Source organism: Palaemon carinicauda, chromosome 8 (genome assembly GCF_036898095.1).
Source record: "Palaemon carinicauda isolate YSFRI2023 chromosome 8, ASM3689809v2, whole genome shotgun sequence".
Taxonomy (NCBI): Eukaryota; Metazoa; Arthropoda; class Malacostraca; order Decapoda; family Palaemonidae; genus Palaemon; species Palaemon carinicauda.
Window position 1 is genome coordinate 136,501,037 of NC_090732.1, and position 21,929 is coordinate 136,522,965.

General features: G+C 43.2%; 1 protein-coding gene across 1 annotated transcript in view; it reads left to right on the forward strand.

The window, feature by feature from the left end:
- Ctf4 (Chromosome transmission fidelity 4) overlaps window positions 1–21,929 on the forward strand; it is a 135,897-nt gene that overhangs the window by 46,510 nt on the left and 67,458 nt on the right. The window contains exons 5-6 of the mRNA XM_068379035.1: window positions 1,199–1,446; window positions 17,769–18,011. Of these exons, the coding sequence (XP_068235136.1) occupies window positions 1,199–1,446; window positions 17,769–18,011 (491 nt within the window). The remainder of the gene's footprint in view (window positions 1–1,198; window positions 1,447–17,768; window positions 18,012–21,929) is intronic.

The following is a 21,929-nucleotide window of genomic DNA, read 5'->3' on the forward strand; positions in this document are numbered from 1 at the left end:
CAGTATTTTTTAATTAACTCAATTTGCATCTTTTCATGGTGTAATGAACATGTATTCTTCAAAGTCCATCAGTGATTAGAGTTTGTTGGATAATTTTATCAAAGAAGCTTTAAAATTTGTATTATTGATCAATATTATGTTTTATCCTCCTGATTTTTCTTAGGTGATGTACTTTGGAATATGCTTTAACTTCCATACATTTTTAAAGACAATTTACATGTAGAGATTAGATGTGAAGTATATTTTTGGGTATGATTGAGATGCTCTCCTTTGCAAAATACATTGATAGAAGAGAAGAGGAAAAGACAAAGCCAGAGAAAGGCTAAGAAAGAGTGCTAAAATTGCCTACAGCATCTTTTAAAGTTACAATGTTCTTTCTCAATCTCCCTCTTTCCATGCTTACTGTGCTTTTTCCTTTCCTGCTCCTTCTGTTTCCTCCATTTGCCCATGAGGTTCAATCCCTTTGATAGATATTGATGCATTTAAGAAAAAGGTAGATTATTGATTCAGTTTTTTCCTTCCTCCCTAGTTAGTGTTTGTGCATTGGTGCCTGGCTTTCGTCTTCATTTCCCAAAACTAGTCAACATCTAAGACCAGAGCTGAGTACATGCCAGAAGCTGGAAGGCCTTGGTGTGACTACCTGGTCATATCTCTTTTCCTTTGGTTTCAGTGCAAACTTTGGAAATACATACTCCTGATGATGTCAACTTTGATGTAGTTTTGGTGCATTTTGTAATAGGCAATATTATTTTTGCTTTTTGGTAGAATATATATTTTCAAACTTCCATAACTAAAACATTCTGGTTAGCAGCAGTCTCCATGTCCAAGATAAAGCTATCTTGGTGACTGGAATATTATGTAGGCACACTAGTAACTGTATAGGAAGGGGAAGGGGGGTTTTAGAGATATAATGAAAATTTCTTTCAATTTCACTTAGTGAGGTATTAATTTTTGCCCAAGGTGATAGCTTATAATTTGAAGGTATGAAAGTACTTGATTTAGTAAAGAAATTATGGTAGTTTAAGGTTATACTTAATCAGTACTGTACTGTATCTTTTCCATTCTCCTCTACCTTATTACTTCTTATTATACTTGATGGACCCCTAGTGTATGACTGGTGTCCCATTTGTCTGCTGAATGTTAAAGTATAATTGCATTCTGTAGATCTGTTTTTAATTTATCATGCATTACTCTGTAGGTGAATATGTTGCTTCTTCGTCGTGTGATGGTAGTGTCAGGGTCTGGATGCAAAAACTACTGCCCGTCATTGCATCATGGGCTATTTTACCTAAAACTAATAATGTCTCCACTTCTCGGACCCTGTGCCGTCTTTCTTGGTCCAAAGATGGAAGATTTCTCTGTGTTCCAATAGACCAAGAGATCCGCTTTTATGAACGGGATTCCTGGGAAATTAAGCATAGACTGACTGACAGTTCTATAAAACAGGTAACTATTATTCCATTTCTTTATTCAAGAGCATAGCATTAGCTGCCAGTTAAAGGAATCATCACTATTTATCATAGTGCTAGAGATTTATTCCCATACTAACAAACCTTCCGTTATTTATTTGGATTATCTTTTGGCGAAGCTGAAAGGTAGCCATTAGACTTAAGGTGCGAGGTGGTAACCCTGCCTAACCGCTTGAGCGGGTAGGATGGGGATGGTTGGGGGGGGGGGGGGGTTAACCAGCTGCCTCAAGTCTAATGGTTACCTTCCAGCTTTGCCAAAAAATAATCCAAATGAATAATTCCAGGTTTGTATTAGTTAGGGGAAAATACAAATTATCGCCGAATTTGTCATATTATAACTACAAATGCAAGTTGTTGTAAAGTATTATGAGACTAGCAAGTCACATTCTTAAAGTTGAAGGACTTGCCAAATGCATGTAATCTTGTATGAGAAGGGAACATTAGAGCAAGCTATGCTTAAAGAAGTTTGATAGTCAATATGTGAGAGGAAAAGGGAGACTAATAGTAAAAGATGGAGAACTCAACTGTTAAATCTAAAGGGGCCCTTCCAAGAACTTGTAGCACTGTCTACATTGTATTGTATAAGACATGATTTGATTAAAACCTCCCTGCAGGAACCATGCACAGGTATTCGTCAGGATGATATTCTGCCAAAAAGTTTTTTTTGATAATTTATTCCCGTCAAGATAGCACCCAATACCAAGTCCATAAGAAGTCTGATATTTAATAAAGTACAATGTTAAAGGTATTTCTTTTATTTTTAGAGTTTTAGGTAGCTCAGTAATAAAACAATATTAGTAATGAAGTACTTTTGGTACACTGATTGTTCAGGCTCATCCCCACCATCAAGAAATGAAATAGGAATACACCACCCAGACCAAGTTGCCATTAAGGGGACTGTCCACCATGCCATGAATTTTTTTTTCTGATTATTCAAAATACACAATATCTATATGTTTTAGACATAATATAATACCTTTATCCTATAAAAATTTCAAGTCATTTTGATAAAAAACTGATATATTAGTAAAAATCATTATTTAAAAAAAAAAATTTAGGTACATAATTTGTATTGAAAATCATACCATCAAAACTTCTTTATAAATCAAATAATTGTGTGTAACAGATTTTTTATTTCCCTTTTTTTATGAAGTTTTTCTTAATTTTCTTCGTCTAGACGTAAAATATTCATGAATAAAAGAAAAAAAGGAAAATAAAAATTCTGATGCACAAAATTTGTGGGATTTTTATTCCTCATTTCCATGATATCTTCTCTGAAATCGAACGATAAATAAGTGATAAAAATGTACCTAAGTGTGAATAAGTATGTTTTTGAGTTATGAGCTCCCAAAGATTTGTAATAAATTTTCAATTTAAAAAATCAAGATAACATTATTATAACCGTACTTTGTACTTTTACTGTTTATTCCTATATAAACGCACCCTAAACTAGGTATTAAACCCTAAGCTTACTAATACACTTGATGTAAGGGTGTTGAGTTGCCAGCGTTTTAGCTATAATGTTTCAGTTTTGTACTCTTATTCGTGTTCCCCCCTCTTCTTGGTTCTTTTTTGTTGTTCTCTGCTTACTTTTTGTTCTTTCTATGACCTTAGGTAACATTGGCCTTGCAATAAAGTTCACGAGGACGTTATGAAAACACGATGTACATACGAACTGCAAGTAAACAAACACATGCATGATAACTTCTACAGTGAGCCCTCGTTTATCGCGGTGGATAGGTTCCAGACCCGACCGCGATAGGTGAAAATCCGCGAAGTAGTGACGCCATATTTACGTATTTATTTAACTTGTATAATCAGACTTTTAAAACCTTCCCTTGTACGTAGTACTGTTAACAAACTACCCTTTAATGTACAGAACACTTAATGCATGTACTACAGTACCCTAAACTAAAACAGGCACAAATATTAAAGGCGATTTTATATCATGCGTTTCTGATCATAATGAAGAAACAAACGCATTTACACATCTGTGTATAGGTTAGTTTTTGCATCGATTTTATTGATTATTCAGTACAGTATGTTGATTTTGTTATTACCAATGTTTTACTTAATTTTTCTTGGGACTTCCAAATGAAATGTTTTTCTTTATGACGCCGAGAGAGTCAGAGAGAGAGAGAGAGAGAGTCAGAGAGAGAGAGAGAGAGTCAGAGAGAGAGAGAGAGAGAGAGAGAGAGAGAGGAGAGAGAGAGAGAGAGAGAGAGAGTCAGAGAGAGAGAGAGAGAGTCAGAGAGAGAGAGAGAGTCAGAGAGAGAGAGAGTCAGAGTCAGAGAGAGAGAGAGAGAGAGAGAGAGAGATTTTCTTTGCCACCAGGTGTTCTGTCCTTCACGGATACCTCTTTGGCAACCAGCTTCAGTCACCTTGTGAGCACATTTGTTAGCTGCTGTTAGTTGGTTTTCCAAAGTAAGGCGTGCTTGTCGTTTGGTTTCAATGAGAAGAGAGATGGTAGCATCATTCTCATCAAACCAATCCTGCCGTTTCTTGGTGGTGAAGCCTAGTGTTTCCTCCGCGGCACGGGCCATGGCGTTTCTGATGGTGGTCCAGTGGTGCTCGACAGTGGCCTGACCCACAGGGTCTGTGAGGTATTGTTCGCAGGCCTCCTTGTAGTTCTGTGCCACCTGTGGGTTGCGGAGCTTACTACAATCAAAGCGTTGGTGTGGTACGCTGTCAGGTGCCTTTCTGGGTGGTCGTAGGGTCGTCACGGAGAGTCGGGAGATGAGGAGTCTGTGGTCCGTCCAGCAGTCGTCCGCTCCGGGCATGGATCGGGTGATGCGGACGTCTCCTCGGTCTCTGGCTCTGGTCAGGACGTAGTCCAGGGTGTGCCAGTGTTTAGACCGTGGGTGTCTCCCTGTGGTCTTTTGTCGCTTTGGTAACTGGAAGATGGTGTTGGTTACCACAAGTTGGTGTTCTGCACACAGACCCAGTAGGAGTTGGCCATTGGCGTTGCAATTTCCAATGCCATGGCGGCCGATGATTCCCTCCCACAGGCGATGGTCTTTGCCTACTCGGGCATTAAAGTCGCCAAGCACAACGAGCTTGTCATTGGCGGGCACTGCCTGGATGGTGCGGTCGAGCTGGGTGTAGAAGGCAGCTTTGTTATCATCGGTTGAGGTCATAGTCGGGGCGTAGACAGAGATCAGGGTGAGATCTCTGTCCCACGTGATGGGGATACGGACAGTCATCAGGCGCTCACTGATGGCCTTGGGAGCGAGGTTGTGCTGCTGCACTAGCTGGGAACGGATGGCGAAGCCGACACCGTGGATGCGAGGCTCCTTTAGGGCCTTGCCTTTCCAGAAGATGGTGTAGCCTGTTCCAGCTTCCCTGATGTTGCCCTCTTCGGGTAGTCTGGTCTCGCTAAGAGCCGCCACATCAACATTGAAGCGGGCTAGCTCCTTGCAGACGAGGGCTGTACGTCGTTCCGGGCGGTTGGTGTTCGTCACGTCTTGGAGGGTGCGGATGTTCCACGCACCTAAGGTTAATATTTTTTTCTTATCTCGACCGCATTAGTGGGATGTCCGCCAGCCTCGGTGAGGTGACCAGAAGGGTTTGCCGTGTCCGATGTTTACCCCACCTTTTCTAGGGGCCTCCCCATGTGGGGTGGGCTGCGGTGTCCTCAATAGGCCAGCCCAGTCACGGGTCCAGCTGCCGAACTCTGGTGTCACGGCACCGTCACCAGAGAGCGACTGAATCTTAGACTCGCCGCCTGAGTGCAGTCGTGGGCTAAGGGCTTCCAGCTATCCAGGCCTGCCCCCTTCACCCATGGTGCTGTCGCCTCAGGACTTGCTGGTGGTGATGATGATGATGATGGTGAGAAAGAGATGAAGAAGGGTGGAGGAAATGACAGAATGCCAGTAGCTAGGTATATTGTTTTGGGTGGTCGTGGCTTTGCAACGGCCACGAACACACACTTAGCCCACATCATTTTCACCGCGGCTCAAGACATATGAGACAGGCGGCTTCTCCGATGTTGGTTGCATCGGGCTGCCGGGTTCTTGTAATGTCAAAGCCCGCCTTGTTGCCTGCCCTACAGGCATTGCCCTCTTCCGCCGGCGCTGGGAAGCTCCGCCGTTGGGGTCTTGTTTGGTTTGATTTTGGAGTTTTCCTTCTCCTAGCCTTTGCCTATCTTAAAATAAAGGAGAAGGCCTATAGGGGTCCAGTCTTGGTCTGGTCTCTCAGAACTGGCCTTAGCGGTATGGTTGAGCCTGCCAGGGTGGATAAACTACCCCACCGCCATTGCCCAGCCCATCATTGGGACACTAAAGCCCCTCTACTGCAGCAAAGTGCTGGACCATCAGAGGGGATATATATATATATATATATATATATATATATATATATATATATATATATATATATATATATATATATATATATATATATATATATATATATATATATGCAAAAAATAAACAAACAGAAGACGATTTTGTCAAACTCAGTCATGCAGATGACGCAGTAAGGATGTAGTCATCATTTAAAGACCGCTATAACTTTATTATTTGTAAAAATAATTGGATGAAACTTCTGGAGACCATGTACAATGTTTCTGCATACATAGAAACAATAAAATTTTTTTTGATTTCTGAAAGTTATGTCAGAACACGTATAGCGTACGGTCCCCTTAAGGAACGTAGACTTGTTGGCTTAATGATTGTTATATGACACCTTTTAAGGCACTTCAGCATAATTTGTACATGAATACAGTAGTTAAACCTCTCATGTTCATTTATGACAGCACATATACCTTCTCTGGTATATGCCTATTCAAGTAACACTATATTTTTGTTTGAAAAAAAAAAAATTTTATTTGATTGATTTACATGTGATTTCTTTTCTAAAACAACTAATTGTTTATGCAAGTTGTTACTTGTTTTGAACGTATCTTTTTATTATATTATTTTTGTTATATATTGAACTAAATTCATAATGGAAAAGAATTTTTTTTTAATCATATGAGCTCAAGACCCCATGGGGGCTACTGTTCATAGTGGGCTCTGAGCAATACAGTGTTGGTACTAAGGGTTCTTTACAGTGCAGTAGGGTCCCTAATTATGCGAGATTATGATTGATCAACAGCCCCGCATAAATGAAAAATCGCAAACTATTTTGAAACAACTGGAATAATTCCAATAGGGCCATGGCAAACGGAAACTTAACTATTCAAATGTTTTTACTACCCATTTTCAATACTTTCTGTGTCCTATACTGTATTTTTTAATATAAGTGTTCATATAAATAAAGTAAACATTAAAATATTTTGAATTTTTAGTATCTTGAAAAAGGTTAAAATTATACCCAGGATGGGTGTAAGTACCGTATATTTTCCTTTATAATACGACCTAGAATTAGGACATATTTTAACGAATTTGTCATACCTGTTGTATAAGACGACTAGTGAATAGCAAAACCATCACTGGATAGAATAGCTTTTTTGTATCATTAAAAATGCAAAATTAACGAAATAAAGGAGATTTTATATCATGCGTTTCATAATTATGCCAAAAAGCACACCATCTAAACCAAAAACCATGGTGTTGTTTACGTTCATCTCTGATCATAGCGAACAGATGAACGCATTTACACCTATGTTTAGGTTAGTTTTTACAGCAACAGCTATCTTACCAAGTATTGATTATATAATAATTATTTTATTACTAATTTTGGTTTTTCTTAAAACTTTGAAATGAATGCTATTTACATGTTTTTCCTAAACACACTGCCTAAAACAAAAACCTTCGGTTTGTTTGTATGCTTTGATCATAATGAACAAACAAATGCATTAAACACAAATGATCAGTGATCATTAATGATATTAAGAGGTTTTAGTAAATATGTTATTTTAAATGTTTCAGTTACCGTATCCATATGAATTCCTAGATACGTAGTAAAACAGGAAAGCCATTTTGGTTGTGCTTAATTAATATTAGCAAACTGGCGATAATGACAGTATGATAATTTACAATAATTCTAAACTGTTACGAAGGGTGATTGTCCATTCCAGACTCAAAATACTTAACTTCAGTTATAACTCAGTATTTTAAACATCTGACTTACCTGGTAGTTATATATATAGCTTAGTCCCTGACGTCACGGCAGAATTTCAAAACTTGCGGCAATCGCCGATTGGGTAGCCAGGTGTACCACCTGTGCGCCCTCTACCCAGGTACCTGGAACCATTCCAACTAATCTTCAGATCTTCCCTGCCGCCTCACCGGTAACATTGTTGGAATTTCGCTCGCTTTGGCCTGTGTTTTTTGTTGTTGATTTGGTGAAGTACACTTTGGCTTTGGCTTTCGCTCGTTTTGGTTTTGTTTTTTGCTATTTTCTTGGCACTGATTAGATATTGTTGGTTTGACCCTTGCTTGTTTTGATCTCTCTTTGGAATAATGTCTGACTCTTCTTCGAGTATTAGAAGGTGTGGGAGAGGTTGTAAGACCCGGCTTGCTAAAACCTCTTTGCATCCCCACTCCATTTGTGTTGAATGCAGAGGTAAATGTTGCGAGTTGGATGATCGATGTGATGAATGTGTAATTTTGACTGAGTGGTTGGATTATGACCGCTACGTTCGTAAGCTTGAAAGGGATAGGATCAGGAGAAGTAAAAGTATGTCTCGCTCTTCTAGGGATAGTTTCCCTCCCCTTGTTAACGAGCCTATTGATCCTTCCCCTGTAGTGGTAGTTCCAGTTCCCCCTACTGTACAAACTAACGAGCCAACTCTTAAGGACATGGTGGCCATTCAAGCCCTTGGCGAAAGAGTAGAGTCTCTTGCAGTGGATAGGAGTAAATTATGGTCCGATGTGAAAGAATTGAAAAGTGCAAGTGTCGGTGCTAAAATCAGTGCAGTGGAGGGTGCGGCTGCTCGGACCTGTCGTGCTCCTAGCCCTAGACCTCTTCCAAGCTCCCAACCCCTAGGAGAAGGAGTGTAGACAGGCGAAGGGAGGCGAGAGGCGTTAGCTCCCGAGCAGTTGTCCCCTCAAGTGTGCCTGTTGACGCTTCCCAGGACGTTCACCCTCGCCACTATAAAGGCGAGGTAAAAGTGTTACAGTGATACCTCGGTACTCGACCATAATCCGTTCGAGATCCGTGTTCGACCTCCGATTTGTTCGAGTACCGAATTTTTTTTCCCCATAAGAAATAATGGTATATATTCTATTCCGTTCCCAAGCACTCGAACAGGCCCAAAATATTAATAAAACGTGTACCTAAACAACAATAATTATCTAAATGTGTATGAAATTGGTCAGAAAATCCTATAAAACAATTTTAAACCATTTACTGTACTAAAATAAAACAATTTTAAACCATTTTCTGTACTGTAGTGAACATACCTTTGAGCAGCGGTTCGATGGCATACAGGGATGGATGTGGAGAGGATGGAAGGGGGAGGTTACTGCTTGGAAGGAGAGTCCCCTTCCATGATGTGGCGGGGTAGTTCTCCTTCAGGAGTTATTTCTCTCTCCAATGAAAGGGTGGGCAGATCTATTTCAGGGGTTTCTTCTCTTCTTTGTCTCTTCTTTGGAGGAGAAACAGGCTTTGATGTAGCAGCTTTCTTTTCTTTTGTGAAAAACTGGTCTATTGTTAATTGTTTCTTCCTCCTCTGCAGTATTTTTCGAAAATGATACATGACACTATCATTAAACATATGCACTGCCCGGTTTGCTACTGCAATTTCTGGGTGGTATTTTTCAGCAAAAGCCTGCACATCTGCCCACTTGGAACAAATTTCATTGATGAGAGAACTTGGAACATCCTCCCTTACCTCATCCTCTTCTGAAGATTCCTGCTCCACAATCAGATCCTGCTGCTGTTGTTGTTGCAGGTGCAACAATTCCTCCACAGTCAACTCGGTAGAATGGCTTTCTACAAGCTCATCAATATCATCCTTGTCGACCTCAAGCCCCAAACTCCTGCCCATGACAACAATTTCCTCAACGACATCAGTGTCATCAGAAATTACAGGGGTAGCAGTGCTTGGACCCGCCTCTGGTTGGAAACCTTCAAACTCCCTCTCTGTGACACATGATGGCCACAGCTTACGCCAGGCAGAGTTCAATGTCCTATAGGTCACACCTCGCCAAGCTTGGTCAATCATGTTAACAGAGTTGAGGATGCTGAAGTGTTCCTTCCAGAATTCCTTTAGGGTCAACTTCGTGTCACTGGTCACTTCAAAACACTTTCTGAAAAGGGCCTTGGTATAGAGTTTTTTGAAGTTTGAAATGACCTGTTGGTCCATGGGCTGGAGTATGGGAGTAGTATTGGGGGGCAAGAATTTGATTTTGATAAAGCTGTATTCTTCTTTCAAGTCATCCTCGAGACCTGGAGGATGTGCAGGAGCATTGTCCATAACCAGAAGACATTTCATTGGCAAGCTCTTTTCAATGAGGTAAGCCTTAACCTGGGGGGCAAACACTTCGTTTATCCACTCAGTAAAGAATTGTCTTGTGACCCAAGATTTAGTGTTCGAGCGCCACATAACTGGTAGTGCACTTTTACAAATATTATTTCGTTTGAACACCCGGGGGTTGTCCGAGTGGTACACTAACAAGGGTTTGATCTTGCAATCGCCACTTGCATTTGCACACAGCAACAATGTTAGCCTATCTTTCATTGGCTTGTGACCTGGCATCTTCGTCTCGTCCTTGGTAATGTACGTATTGGCTGGCATTTTCTTCCAAAATAACCCAGTCTCATCACAATTAAAGACTTGTTGTGCGATCAAATTTTGTTCATTTATGTACCGATCGAATTCCCCCACGTATTTATCGGCTGCAATTTGATCCGAACTAGCTGCCTCCCCATGCCTAGTAACACGATGAATACCTGTTCTATTACGAAACTTTTCAAACCAACCCCTGCTCGCTTTAAATGTAAATGAATCACTTTCACTGGTACTCGGACTTTTCTTCACTAATTCTTCATAGATATGCAACGCTTTTTCACAAATGAACGCTTCACTAACACTTTCCCCGGCCAACTGTTTTTCTTTAATAAATATTAAAAGCAACTTTTCCATCTCCTCAATCACTTGTGGCCTTTGCTTAGTTACCGCCGTAACTCCCGTTGCAACATTCGCCTTCTTAATCATTTCTTTATGCTTTAAAAACGTAGAAATGGTCGACTTCGCCATTCCGTATTCTACCGCTAAATCGGACACTCGTACACCATTCTCATATTTCGCTATAATTTCCTTCTTCAACTCGATCGTTGTTCGCACTGTTTTCCTCTTCTCCTTCCCCTTAACACTCATTACTTTCTTGGGACTCATTATGAAAGCTAAAAAAGCAATTAAAAGCACTGAAAATCACTAAATCACAACGAATGCTGATCGCGCGTTGTCTGAGTGACGCTCTCGAGAGAACTGATGCTTCCCGAACAAGCGAGAGTGGCCGAGATGGCGCGATCATCACAAAGCCCATGCGGTCGTCACGTGTTCGGCTGGTCGAGTACCGAATTTTTGGTCGAGCACCGCAGCAAAAATTTCTCGAAAATTTTGGTCGAACTCCGAATTGTTCGAGTATAGAGTCGTTCGACTACCGAGGTATCACTGTATCTTCATCGTCGGATGACGCAGCTCCCAGACGGGGCTGGCGTCTTACGTCAAGACCTCTCGAGGAAAATTTCCGCTGTTGAGCAGTGTCTTGTTATGACGCCTCAGACTCTAGGTTGCAGCCATTGGAGCAGTCCGGAGCGTTTTTCTTCCTGCTCCGAGGGAAGTTCTGCCAAGCGGCCATCTACTTCGGTATGAGACAAAAGGAGGTTGGAAGATGTCAGGCGTCCATCCCCATCGGTAGGAGACAAACTGTTGTCGGAAGCCTACATGACTTCTGTACATACTCCTCCTCCTCCTTTGGATTGGTACTCGTCTCCTGAACGTTCAGCAGTTTCCTTGAGCGATGTGGAGAGAGAGTTAGTTGAGGAAGCAGCTTCTCTTGTCTGTCCCCAGCAGCAAGTTGCTCCGAACTTGAGCGTGCTTCAGGATATGCAGCCAAAACTCTCCTCCCTCATGAAGGTCTGGCAGCCTGCAGACAAGAAGAGAGTCACTCATCATAGCGCCGAGCGTCAAGAATCTACACGCCATGACGCCAAGCGTCAGAAAGCCAAGCGTCAAGAGGTTGTACTACATCACTCCAAGCGTTGGGAAGCTGGAAGTCATGACACCGAGTGTCAAGGAGTTGGACGTCGTGACGCCGAGCGTCAAAACCTTGGAAGTCATGAAGCTGAGCGTCAAGAACGCGGACATCATGACTCCGAGCGTCAAGTTTTTGGACACCATGATGCCATGACGCCATAACTCCAGGAGTCATGAAAGGAAGGAGTTGACGTCGAGGATACAGGACGTCTCTACTTCGGTACGAGAACTGTTAGAAGAAGGGAACGACGACTGTCACCTTTCCCCTAGTTATCCCTGAGAGGAGGTTTCTGAAGAAGAGGACCCAAGGAACCACCATTCGTTGGCAGACTTAAAATGTCTCAGGGGTTTTTTCTGAGGCTTTCCCTGAGAACTTTGTTCCTGCTGCTCCTCGTTCCCCCTTCAGAATTTACTCTAGGGAAAGCTTCGAAGGAGTCCCAGTTTATGAAAATGCTTTTGTCTTGCTCATCCAAGAGAGCCTTAAAGTTGATGGGGGACTGGATGCAATCTAAGAAAGACCAGGGAAAAAACAATTTTCTCTTTTCCTCCGGCCAGATTAGCATCTAGATCGAGTATTTGGTACGAAACTGGAGAAGCTCTCGGCCTGGGAGTCCCTGCCTCTGCCCAATGGGACTTCTCGAGTCTGGTGGACGCCCCTCGTCGGACGGCCATGTGGAGGGCTAAAGTTTTTTGGTTAACTTCTGAGTTGGATCACCTCAAAGGTATTTTCAGAGCCATCGAAGTGTTTAATTTCTTCGACTGGACTCTGGGAGCCTTGGGGAAAAAGATGGATTCGTTGAAGGATGTTGACACAGAAGGTCTTGTCCACATTGTCTTGCATGGACAAGGCGTTGAGAGATGGGACCAATGAGTTAGCGGCACATTTCTTGGCAGGTGTCCTAAAGAAAAGGGCCCAAATGTGCACTTTTCTGGCGTATGGGGTTATGCCCATGCAGAAATCTAAACTGCTTTATGCACCCCTTTCTTCGCTCCTTTTCCCGCAAGACCTGGTCAGAGAAGTCTTCCGCGTTAGCCCAAAAGGCCACACAGGACTTAGTTTCTAAGACAACGAGAAAGGTTCTGCCTACATCTTTCTCGAGTCGTAAACTTAAGGAGGAAACACCATCCCATCAGTTTTCCCAGTCCTTTCGGGGGAAAACCTTCGGCAGAAGTAGTACCAGACCCGAGGGAAGGAGATCGAAGAGGAGAGGCTCAAGACAAGATAGAAGCAGCGTCTGACAGCATTTGTCTTCAGACAGTGGTAGGAGCCAGACTAACCATCTTCTGGCAAGTATGGGAGAAGAGAGGAGCAGACCTTTGGTCCGTTCATTTACTCAAGGAGGGATACAAAATCCCTTTCCTAGGAAAACCTCCTTTAGTAGTAACTTCCGATAGATCTCTCGGCCAGATACAGAGAGGAATCAAAAGTACAGGCGATTCAACAGCAAATGTCGCTTTTATTAGAGAAGGTGCGAGATTTAGGGTCACCAGGATTTTACAATCGCTTGTTCCTGGTTCCCAAGAACTCGGGGGGGGGGATGGAGACCAGTCCTGGATGTGAGTGCGCTCAACGTCTTCGTACGGAAGACGAAATTCACTATGGAAACAACAAAATCACTACTGGCAGAAGTCAGGAAGGACGACTGGATGGTCTTGTTAGACCTTCAGGATACGTATTTCCACATCCCCATCCATCCGGACTTCAAGAAATACCTGAGGTTCGTGTACAAGAGGAGGTATTCCAGTTTCGGGCTTTGTTTCGGACTAAGCACCGCGCCTCAAATCTTCACAAAGTTGATGTCCAATGTAGTGGGAATGCTGCATTCAAGAGGCATCAGAGCCTCTCTGTATTTGGACGACTGGCTCCTCAGGGCTCATTCCTACAGTCGCTGCCTGGAGGATCTGCAGAGGACGTTGAATTTATCAGAGGAACTGGGTGTTCTGATAAACAAGGACAAGTCGCAACTGACCCCATCCCAAGAGATTCTGTACTTGGGGATGGAGATTCAGAGTCAAGCTTTTCGGGCTTTTCCGTCTGCCTCAAGGACAGAACAAGCCATGGTGAAACTTCAAAGCTTTCTAGGGAAATGAACGTGCTCTGCGAGGGAATGGATGAGCCTACTGGGGACCCTTTCCTCACTGGAGCAGTATGTCTCCCTGGGAAGACTGAATCTTCGCCCTCTTCAGTTCCACCTCAATCTACATTGGAACAAGGGAATGGAACTGGAGACAAAGTGTATCCCCATTTCAGAGTCCACGAAGCAATGTCTTCGGTGGTGGAACGACCCCGTTAAGCTTCAAGAGGGTCTTTCTCTAGAACAGAGGAACCCAGACCTTGTGTTGTGTTCCGACGCCTTGGACTCGGGGTGGGGAGCAACACTGGGAAAGTTGGAGATCTTGGGTTCCTGGACAAAAGAAGAGGAGACCCAACATATAAATCAGAAGGAGCTGTTGGCAGTCTTGTTAGCTCTCAAAGGATTCGAAGATTCAGTTCTGAACAGGGTGGTACAGGTCAACTCCGACAACACTACGGCGTTGGCCTACATAGACAAGCAAGGCGGAACCCACTCGAGGTCTCTTTACGAGATGTTGGGAGAGCTCCTTTACTGGTCAAGAGAAAAGAATGTGAGTCTAGTCACAAGAATCATTTTAGGGGAAAGAAATGTGATGGCAGACAGTCTGAGCAGAAAGGGTCAAGTCTTGTCTACAGAATGGACGCTTTATCAGGAAGTCTGCAAGAACCTGTGGCAGACATGGGGTCGTCCTTGCATAGACCTGTTTGCCACAATGAAGATGAAGAGGCTGGAGACTTACTGTTCTCCAGTGCCAGATCCCGAAGCAGTTCACATCGACGCATTCCTCATGAACTGGTCTCACCTAGATGTGTACGCTTTTCCACCTTTTAAAATAGTACACAAGGTGATTCAAAAATTTTGTGTCGAACAAGGGCACCAGAATGACTCTAGTGGCTCCCTTTTGGCCCACAAGAGGGTGGTTCGCAGAGGTACTGGAATGGATGGTGGACACACCGAGAAGCATCCCTTTGAGAGTAGATCTACTCAAACAACCCCACTTGGAAAGGTACCATCAAAACCTCCAAGCGCTACATCTAACTGCCTTCAGACTCGAAAAACTCAACGAAAGCTAGAGGTTTTTCGAAGGAAGCAGCTAGTACGATTGCGAGAGCAAGGAGATCTTCCACCATCAAGGTTTACCAATCCAAGTGGGAGGTTCTTAGAGAATCGTACAGAGACAACTTTTTCCTCTTCCAGTACCTCGGTGACTCAGATAGCTGACTTCCTTCTGTACCTTAAAAGGAGCCGTAAGTTTTCGACCTCAACCATTAAGGGATACAGAAGCATGTTAGCAGCCATTTTCAGACAGGAATTTGGATTTTTCTGATAATAAAGATCTCCAGGATCTTCTCAGATCCTTTGAAACTACTAAGGAAGGACATCAGGAATCTCCAGCTTGTAATCTAGATGTAGTCCTGAAGTTCCTAATGAGTAGCAGGTTCGAACCTTTGCATAGAGCTTCATTAAAGGACCTCACCATAAAGACTTTTAGTCAGTTTGGCAACAGCAAAAAGGGTCAATGAAATTCATGCCTTCAACAAAACTGTAGGCTTTAGAGATAAGAAAGCTATCTGCTCTTTACAGCTGGGTTTTCTAGCAAAGAACGAACGCCCTTCACAACCCTGCCTTTCGGATTTGGTTGGAGAGGAATTAGAGAAGGTCCTGTGTCCGGTAAGAGCCCTGAAGTTTTACCTGGAGAGAACGAAGGATTTACGTGGTTAGTCAGAAGCACTTTGGTGCTCAGTCAAAAAGCCTTCTCTACAAATGTCAAAGAATGCGCTATCCTTCTTCATCAGGCTCTTAATAAGGGAAGCTCATTCACATTGTAGTGAGGCGGATCTCAAGCTTCTGAAGGTCAAAGCACATGAGGTTAGAGCAGTAGCAACCTCTGTAGCCTTCAAACAGAATAGGTCCTTGCAGAGTATCATGGACACGACATTCTGGAGGAGTAAATCAGTGTTTGTCTCACACTATTTGAAGCAAGTTCAGACTTTGCGAGGACTGCTACACTCTGGGACCATTCATAGCAGCGAGTGCAGTAGTGGGAGAAGGATCTACCTTTACACTCCCATAACCTAATACCCTTTTTCTTCTCTTGGAACTGTTGTATTTTTATGGTTGTTTGTGGAGACTGGACACAGTCTTCCACAATCATTGATTTGCAGTCAGGTGGTCAGTTTGTTCCTTGGGATTGCCTGGAACAAGGGTATTGGAGGAGGTCCTGTCACATATAGGTTATACATCGGTTTGACAGCTCCTAGAGGTCTTCAGCCCCCTGGGTGGATTGCTGGATCTCTCAAGGAAAGCGGACATAATGAGGCAGGAGATCATTGAAGTCAGCTTCCTTAACAGGTACGAATCCTTAAGCTTGTTTATTAACTCTAAGGTAAATTCCAACGATGTTGGCTGTCTTTGACCCTCTACCAAAGGTGTCAATCAGCTATATATATAACTACCAGGTAAGTCAGATGTTTAAAAATTTTATTTTCATAATAAAATAAATTTTTTAACATACTTACCTGGGAGTTATATATTATTTAATTCCCACCCTCCTCCCCTCTAGAGACTAAGGGCATGGAAGATCTGAGGAATAGTTGGAATGGTTTCAGTTACCTGGGTAGAGGGCGCACAGGTGGTACACCTGGCTACCCAATCGGCGATTAGTGCGAGTTTTAAAATTCTGCCGTGACGTCAGGGACTAAGCTATATATACTGTATAACTACCAGGAAAGTATACTGAAAAATTTATTTCATTATGAAAATATCATAACATATTAACCTGTACCCACCTCAGTTATGGAACCCGTTACCGAAAGTTAGGTTATTCACTGCTGATAAACGAACCCAGCCTATGTGAAAACCTTGATCACCCTCAGGAAAAAAGTAGTTTTTATAAAAACTATACTAAAGAAAAAAAATGCTTTAATATACCATCATTAGTGCGAGTTTTAAAATTCTGCCGTGACGTCAGGGACTAAGCTATATATACTGTATAACTACCAGGAAAGTATATTGAAAAATTTATTTCATTATGAAAATATCATAACATATTAACCTGTACCCACCTCAGTTATGGAACCCGTTACCGAAAGTTAGGTTATTCACTGCTGATAAACGAACCCAGCCTATGTGAAAACCTTGATCACCCTCAGGAAAAAAGTAGTTATTATAAAAACTATACTAAAGAAAAAAAATGCTTTAATATACCATCATTAGCACTATCATTAAAATTATATAAGAGTTAGAGAAAGATAAAGGTTGCTGAGAACGTAACCACAGCTTAAGGTTGTGGTGGCCGATGTGGTAACGTCCCTGACTGGTGACCACCAGATTGGGGTTCGAGTCCTGCTCAAACTCTTTAGTTTCTTTGATCGCTGCAACCTTACCATCCTTGTAAGGTAAGAATGGGGTGTTTGGGGGAGCCTATAGGTCTATCTGCTGAATTATCAGCAGCCATTGCCTTGCCCTCCTTGGTCCTAGCTTGGGTGGAGACGGAGCTTGGGCACTGATTATGTGTGTATATCATTATTCTCTAGGGCAATGTCACTGTCCATTGCCCCCCGCCATTAATGAGTGTCCTTTAAGAACCTTTAAACTCTGTTTACATTTTGTCATTGTTGATATGGAATTTTTCCTCAAATAGACTATTATGAAATCATGTTAATAAAATGTACATAGATTATGTCGCACCATACTTAGGCCTACTAATGTACTTGAAAAGACAATAGATTTGATACGTTTAGTGGTGTTTGACTCGCAGACTTTGAACAGCTTTGCAAATACAGAAAATTTATTTTTGAAAACTAGCAACTGCATAAATGGGGACTCGTATAATTCGAATACGCCTAATTCGGGACCATACTATTCTGTATAAAGTTTGTCGCCAACTGTGTATAATTTTTTTCTTCGACACACTTTTCATTCATTTCCCTTGGTCCAAATAAGTTTTTGCTTTTCATTTAAAAGTATATTATTTGAGAAGCTATAAGAAAGCATACAAAATATATTTGGTGACCTCCTGAAATAACTTTGTATAATGTACTGATGACCTTTTTTTTTTTTTTTTTGTTACAGACTATTTCAGTTGTGGCAGTTTCAAAATGTGGTAAATTCATTGCTGGAGCCTGTATGGATGGTGTTATTGTTATTTGGAATATGTTTAATCAACAAACAATTTTGAGTGAGCAACATCCAAAATCTCTGCCAATATCTGGATTAGCATGGAATCCAAGTGAAAAGAAAGAGGTTGGTTTCGTCAATGTGGATGGCCAACTTGGAACCATTGAAAATTTTGATGATGCTCATGCCATTCCTGAAGTAAGTTAATTTAGTTTTGTTAATGTTCTAGATCCTGAATTGCCTATTAATTAATGTGTATATAGTTAGGTGGAGTTCAGAAAATGTTGCATATTATTTTTTTATTATTATTACTAGCTAGGCTACAACCCAAGTTGGAAAAGCAGGGTGCTATAACCCCATGGGTTTCAACAGGAAAAATAGCCCAATGAGGAAAGGAAATAAACTATAAGAAGTAATGAATAAAGAATATAAAATATCAGTAACAGTGTTAGAATAGATCTGTCATATATAAACTATGAAGAAAGACATACGTCATCCTGTTAAACATAAAAAGATTTGCTGTAAGTTTGAACTTTGACATGCCAGCGATTCAACTGCCTGATCAGGTAGATCATACCAAGGCTAAAGAGAATTTTGTCTCATTTCCTTTGAAAAATATTTTTTGGGTGTGTGCACTTTTTTCATTACCTCGTATATTTCCTCTGGTTGGTTAGAAATAAGTAAAGAAGTTTGTTTTTTTCTGTTTAACTGTCAGTTTTATTAATGCGGCAACTTGCTTTGTGATTGGATTTCAAAGTAATGAAGTATAATCTTGGATGATGATTTACGAGATGGTTTAGGTTTTAACAATTGTAGTAGATTAGAATCATAAGTTTTTAGTCGTAAAATGGAGTATTAGAATATTCTTTCAATATTTCTCTCAAAGCTTACACTTTACAAGATGGAATAGATTTGAATTATATTTGAGAAACATTTCAAGATTTATAGTTGTTCCGTAACTGGAATACAAACCACGAATGATATTTGTAGATAGTTTGTATTTTTCCTAACTATACAAACCTTAGCTACTGTATTTAACCAAACTTTCCCGCCAGCCCTATCCCGCTTGAAGTCCTACCTCCAAGCAAAATGAGCTCAAGCACAGGTGTGTGAGAGGGGGCGGTAAGCAAGCTACCCTTCCCTACCCCTGTTAACTATCGGTGTGGGTAATAAACCCTCATTGAAAATTTATGGCTCGTAATTTCGGCTACGCCGAAAGTAATACCCCTATTAAATAGCTAAGGTTTGTATAGTTAGGAAAAATACAATTGTTCCGTAACCGAAATACAAACCACGCTATTTACATTGGGTTTACCTTTTAGCGCAGCTGAAATGGCGAGCCATTAGAATTTAACGAGGGTGTATTACCCCCGCGCTAGTTAGTGGGGGGGTAGGGGAGTGGTAGCTAGCTACCCCTCCCCCCTCACACACAGGTGAATGCTCACTTTCACTTTTGGCTCGGACTGAGAAAGACGTGTCTGTCTTGGTCCTCTCTTGGCAGCCATTGTTTGTTTTGTCTTTACTTAATCGCTTACTTTTCTTTTACTCAATATATATGTAAACATGTTTTCATGTTTGTGTACATATTGGAGTATAGAAATCAGTAAGTTTCCATTTCAGAGTTGTGTGTGTAGTGTACGATATCTCCGTGGAGTCCTCGGCAGTTAGGCCACCACGGCGTAATTTTATGGGTTGCGATCAAGTTTGACTTCGGTCTCTCTCTCTCTCTCTCTCTCTCTCTCTCTCTCTCTCTCTCTCTCTCTCTCTCTCTCTCTCTCTCTCTTGAGGTCGTTCACCCTTTTACTACGTGTTACTATGCCCTTGTAGCTTCCTTCCCTTGTGGAGGGTTGCTACGATTCCTTCCGGGGTTTTCGTTCTTTCTTTAGTATTCATTCTTTTTCTTAAATTACATAATTACATAGTTTCATAATTATAATTGTTATAATTCAGTTTTGGTTACTCCTCTCCTTCCGTGAGTGTAAGTGGTTGTGAGGGCACGTGCCTGTTGTGTAATTCTTGTTTCCTTTCCCTCGGGATTCCTCTTCGGAGCCTTCCTTGGGGAATGAATGTGTACTAATGTTTTTGTTTTTATTTTTTTACAGTTACCGATCTAGTTCGTTTCTGTAATATGGCTACGGTGTGAGCTGTCTTGTGGAGGCCTGGGGATTCGGCTGTTGCTGCCTCCCCTTTGGATTTTCGTCAGGGGCGTGTCTCCTTCTACTGGAAGTACTCCCGTGACGATTGACAGCTCTTCAGTTCATTTTAGACCTCAGGAGGCTTGCCTCCTTGGGTGGGGAACTTTCCTTCCGAGGGAAGTTTTTCCTGTCCAGACTTATTTTCCCCTTTTGGGGGGTTCTTCTCTTGCCTTTTTTTCGTGCGACTATGCTCTTGGTGCTGAGCGGTCACACCTGCAGTTTCGCTCAAGGGGGTGGGCAACTGAAGGAGCCCCTCTTCGGAGGATTGCTCCTTTTAGGTCACTGGCTGACCAGTCTCTTCTACGAAGTGTTTCTCTTTCGTTCGCGAGAGAGTACACTCATAGAGACTCCTCTTCGGAGGATTCTTCTGCTGCTGTTGCTGTTGGCCTCCTTCGCCGTAAGGCCCACCGTCCGCCTCGTCGTAAGGGCCTCTCATATCCCTATAAGGGGGCTTAGAGGCGCCTTTTTGAATCTACGTTTGCAGCCTACAACTCCTTCATCCGCCCTGTTGCAGATGGACAGCAGTCTGACGGGCAACGGTCTTCCCGACGGGCAACGGTCTTCCCGACAGGCAACGGTCTTCCCGACGGACAACGGTCTTCCCGACGGACAACGGTCTTCCGACGGACATCAGTCTCCCGGCGGACAGGCATGGTCTTCCGGCCTGCTCCTGCTCAGTGTTAGCGCACAGGCGCTTTCCTGCTCTTCAGCGCTTCCTGATCGCTAGCGCTCCCCTGTTCGCCAACGCTCTCCTGTTCGTCAGCGCTCTCCTGCTCGTCGACGCTCACCTGCTCGTCAGCGCTCTCCTGATGCCTGATGTTCGCCCTGCTCATCAGCTCTCTTCTGAGCGTCAGCGCTCATTTGAGGATCATTGCCCTGCGGTCTCTGACCATCCTACAGTTCCTGCTGAGCTCCCTGCTCGCCATCAGTCTTCTGACCCTGTGGCTACGCTACATCGTTCAGCGCGTGTGTCAAAGCACATGTTCGCCAACGCGCCTGCGATCTTCCTGTTCCTGCTCGTGAACGCGCCGCGCCATTTGTTCTTTCACAGGATCTCACGCGTCTACCTCCTGCTCGCCAGCGATCACCTACGCGCTAGCGTGCACAGGCGATTTTAGTATCGCCTATTCGCCAGCGTTCACCCATGCGTCAACAATCGCCTACGCGCCAGCGTTCACCTGCTCGCCGGCATTCACCTGCTCGTCAGCGTGCTCAGGCAATTTTGGTATCGCCTATTCACCAGCGTTCTACGCGTCAGCGATCACCTGTTTCTCGGCAATCTCCGGACTGCCCGTGTGTGTTACAGCCTGCGCGCTAACGTTCTCCAACGTTTCGTCAGCTGGTGGTTCTAAAGGGACATGGTTCGCCGGCTACTAGCTCGCCTTCGCGCGATCGCTCACCGGCACATGCTGCTCGCTATCGCTCGCCAACGCGTCGCCATGCCACAACGCGCCATTGCCTACCTGCGCGTCAGCGCTCACCAGCTCACCACCGATCTCCTGTTGATCCACATCGCCAGCGGTCTTCCTCAACCACGCGGCAGCACGTTTCCTCGCCATCGCGCCAACGCTTGCGTTCGCCTGCGCGTCCGCGCACATGCTCTCCAATGTTTGCCCACGCGCGAACCAACGGTATTCCATCGCGCGAACGAATGGTTTCTGTCGCGTGAACTGACGGGGTTCCGTCGCGCGAACCGACGGTGTTCCGTTGCGCGAACCGACGGTGTTCCGTTGCGCGAACCGACGGTGTTCCGTTGCGCGAACCGACGGTGTTCCGTCGCACGAACCTACAGTGTTTCTTCGCACAAACGTCGGCTTAATTCTTGCAGTATCCATTGCTCGTCTATGGGTTATCGCTCGCCGACCACCAGCTCTCGCCCTTCCTACCACGCCCGCTCACCTTCGTTTGCGTTCCTGCGTGA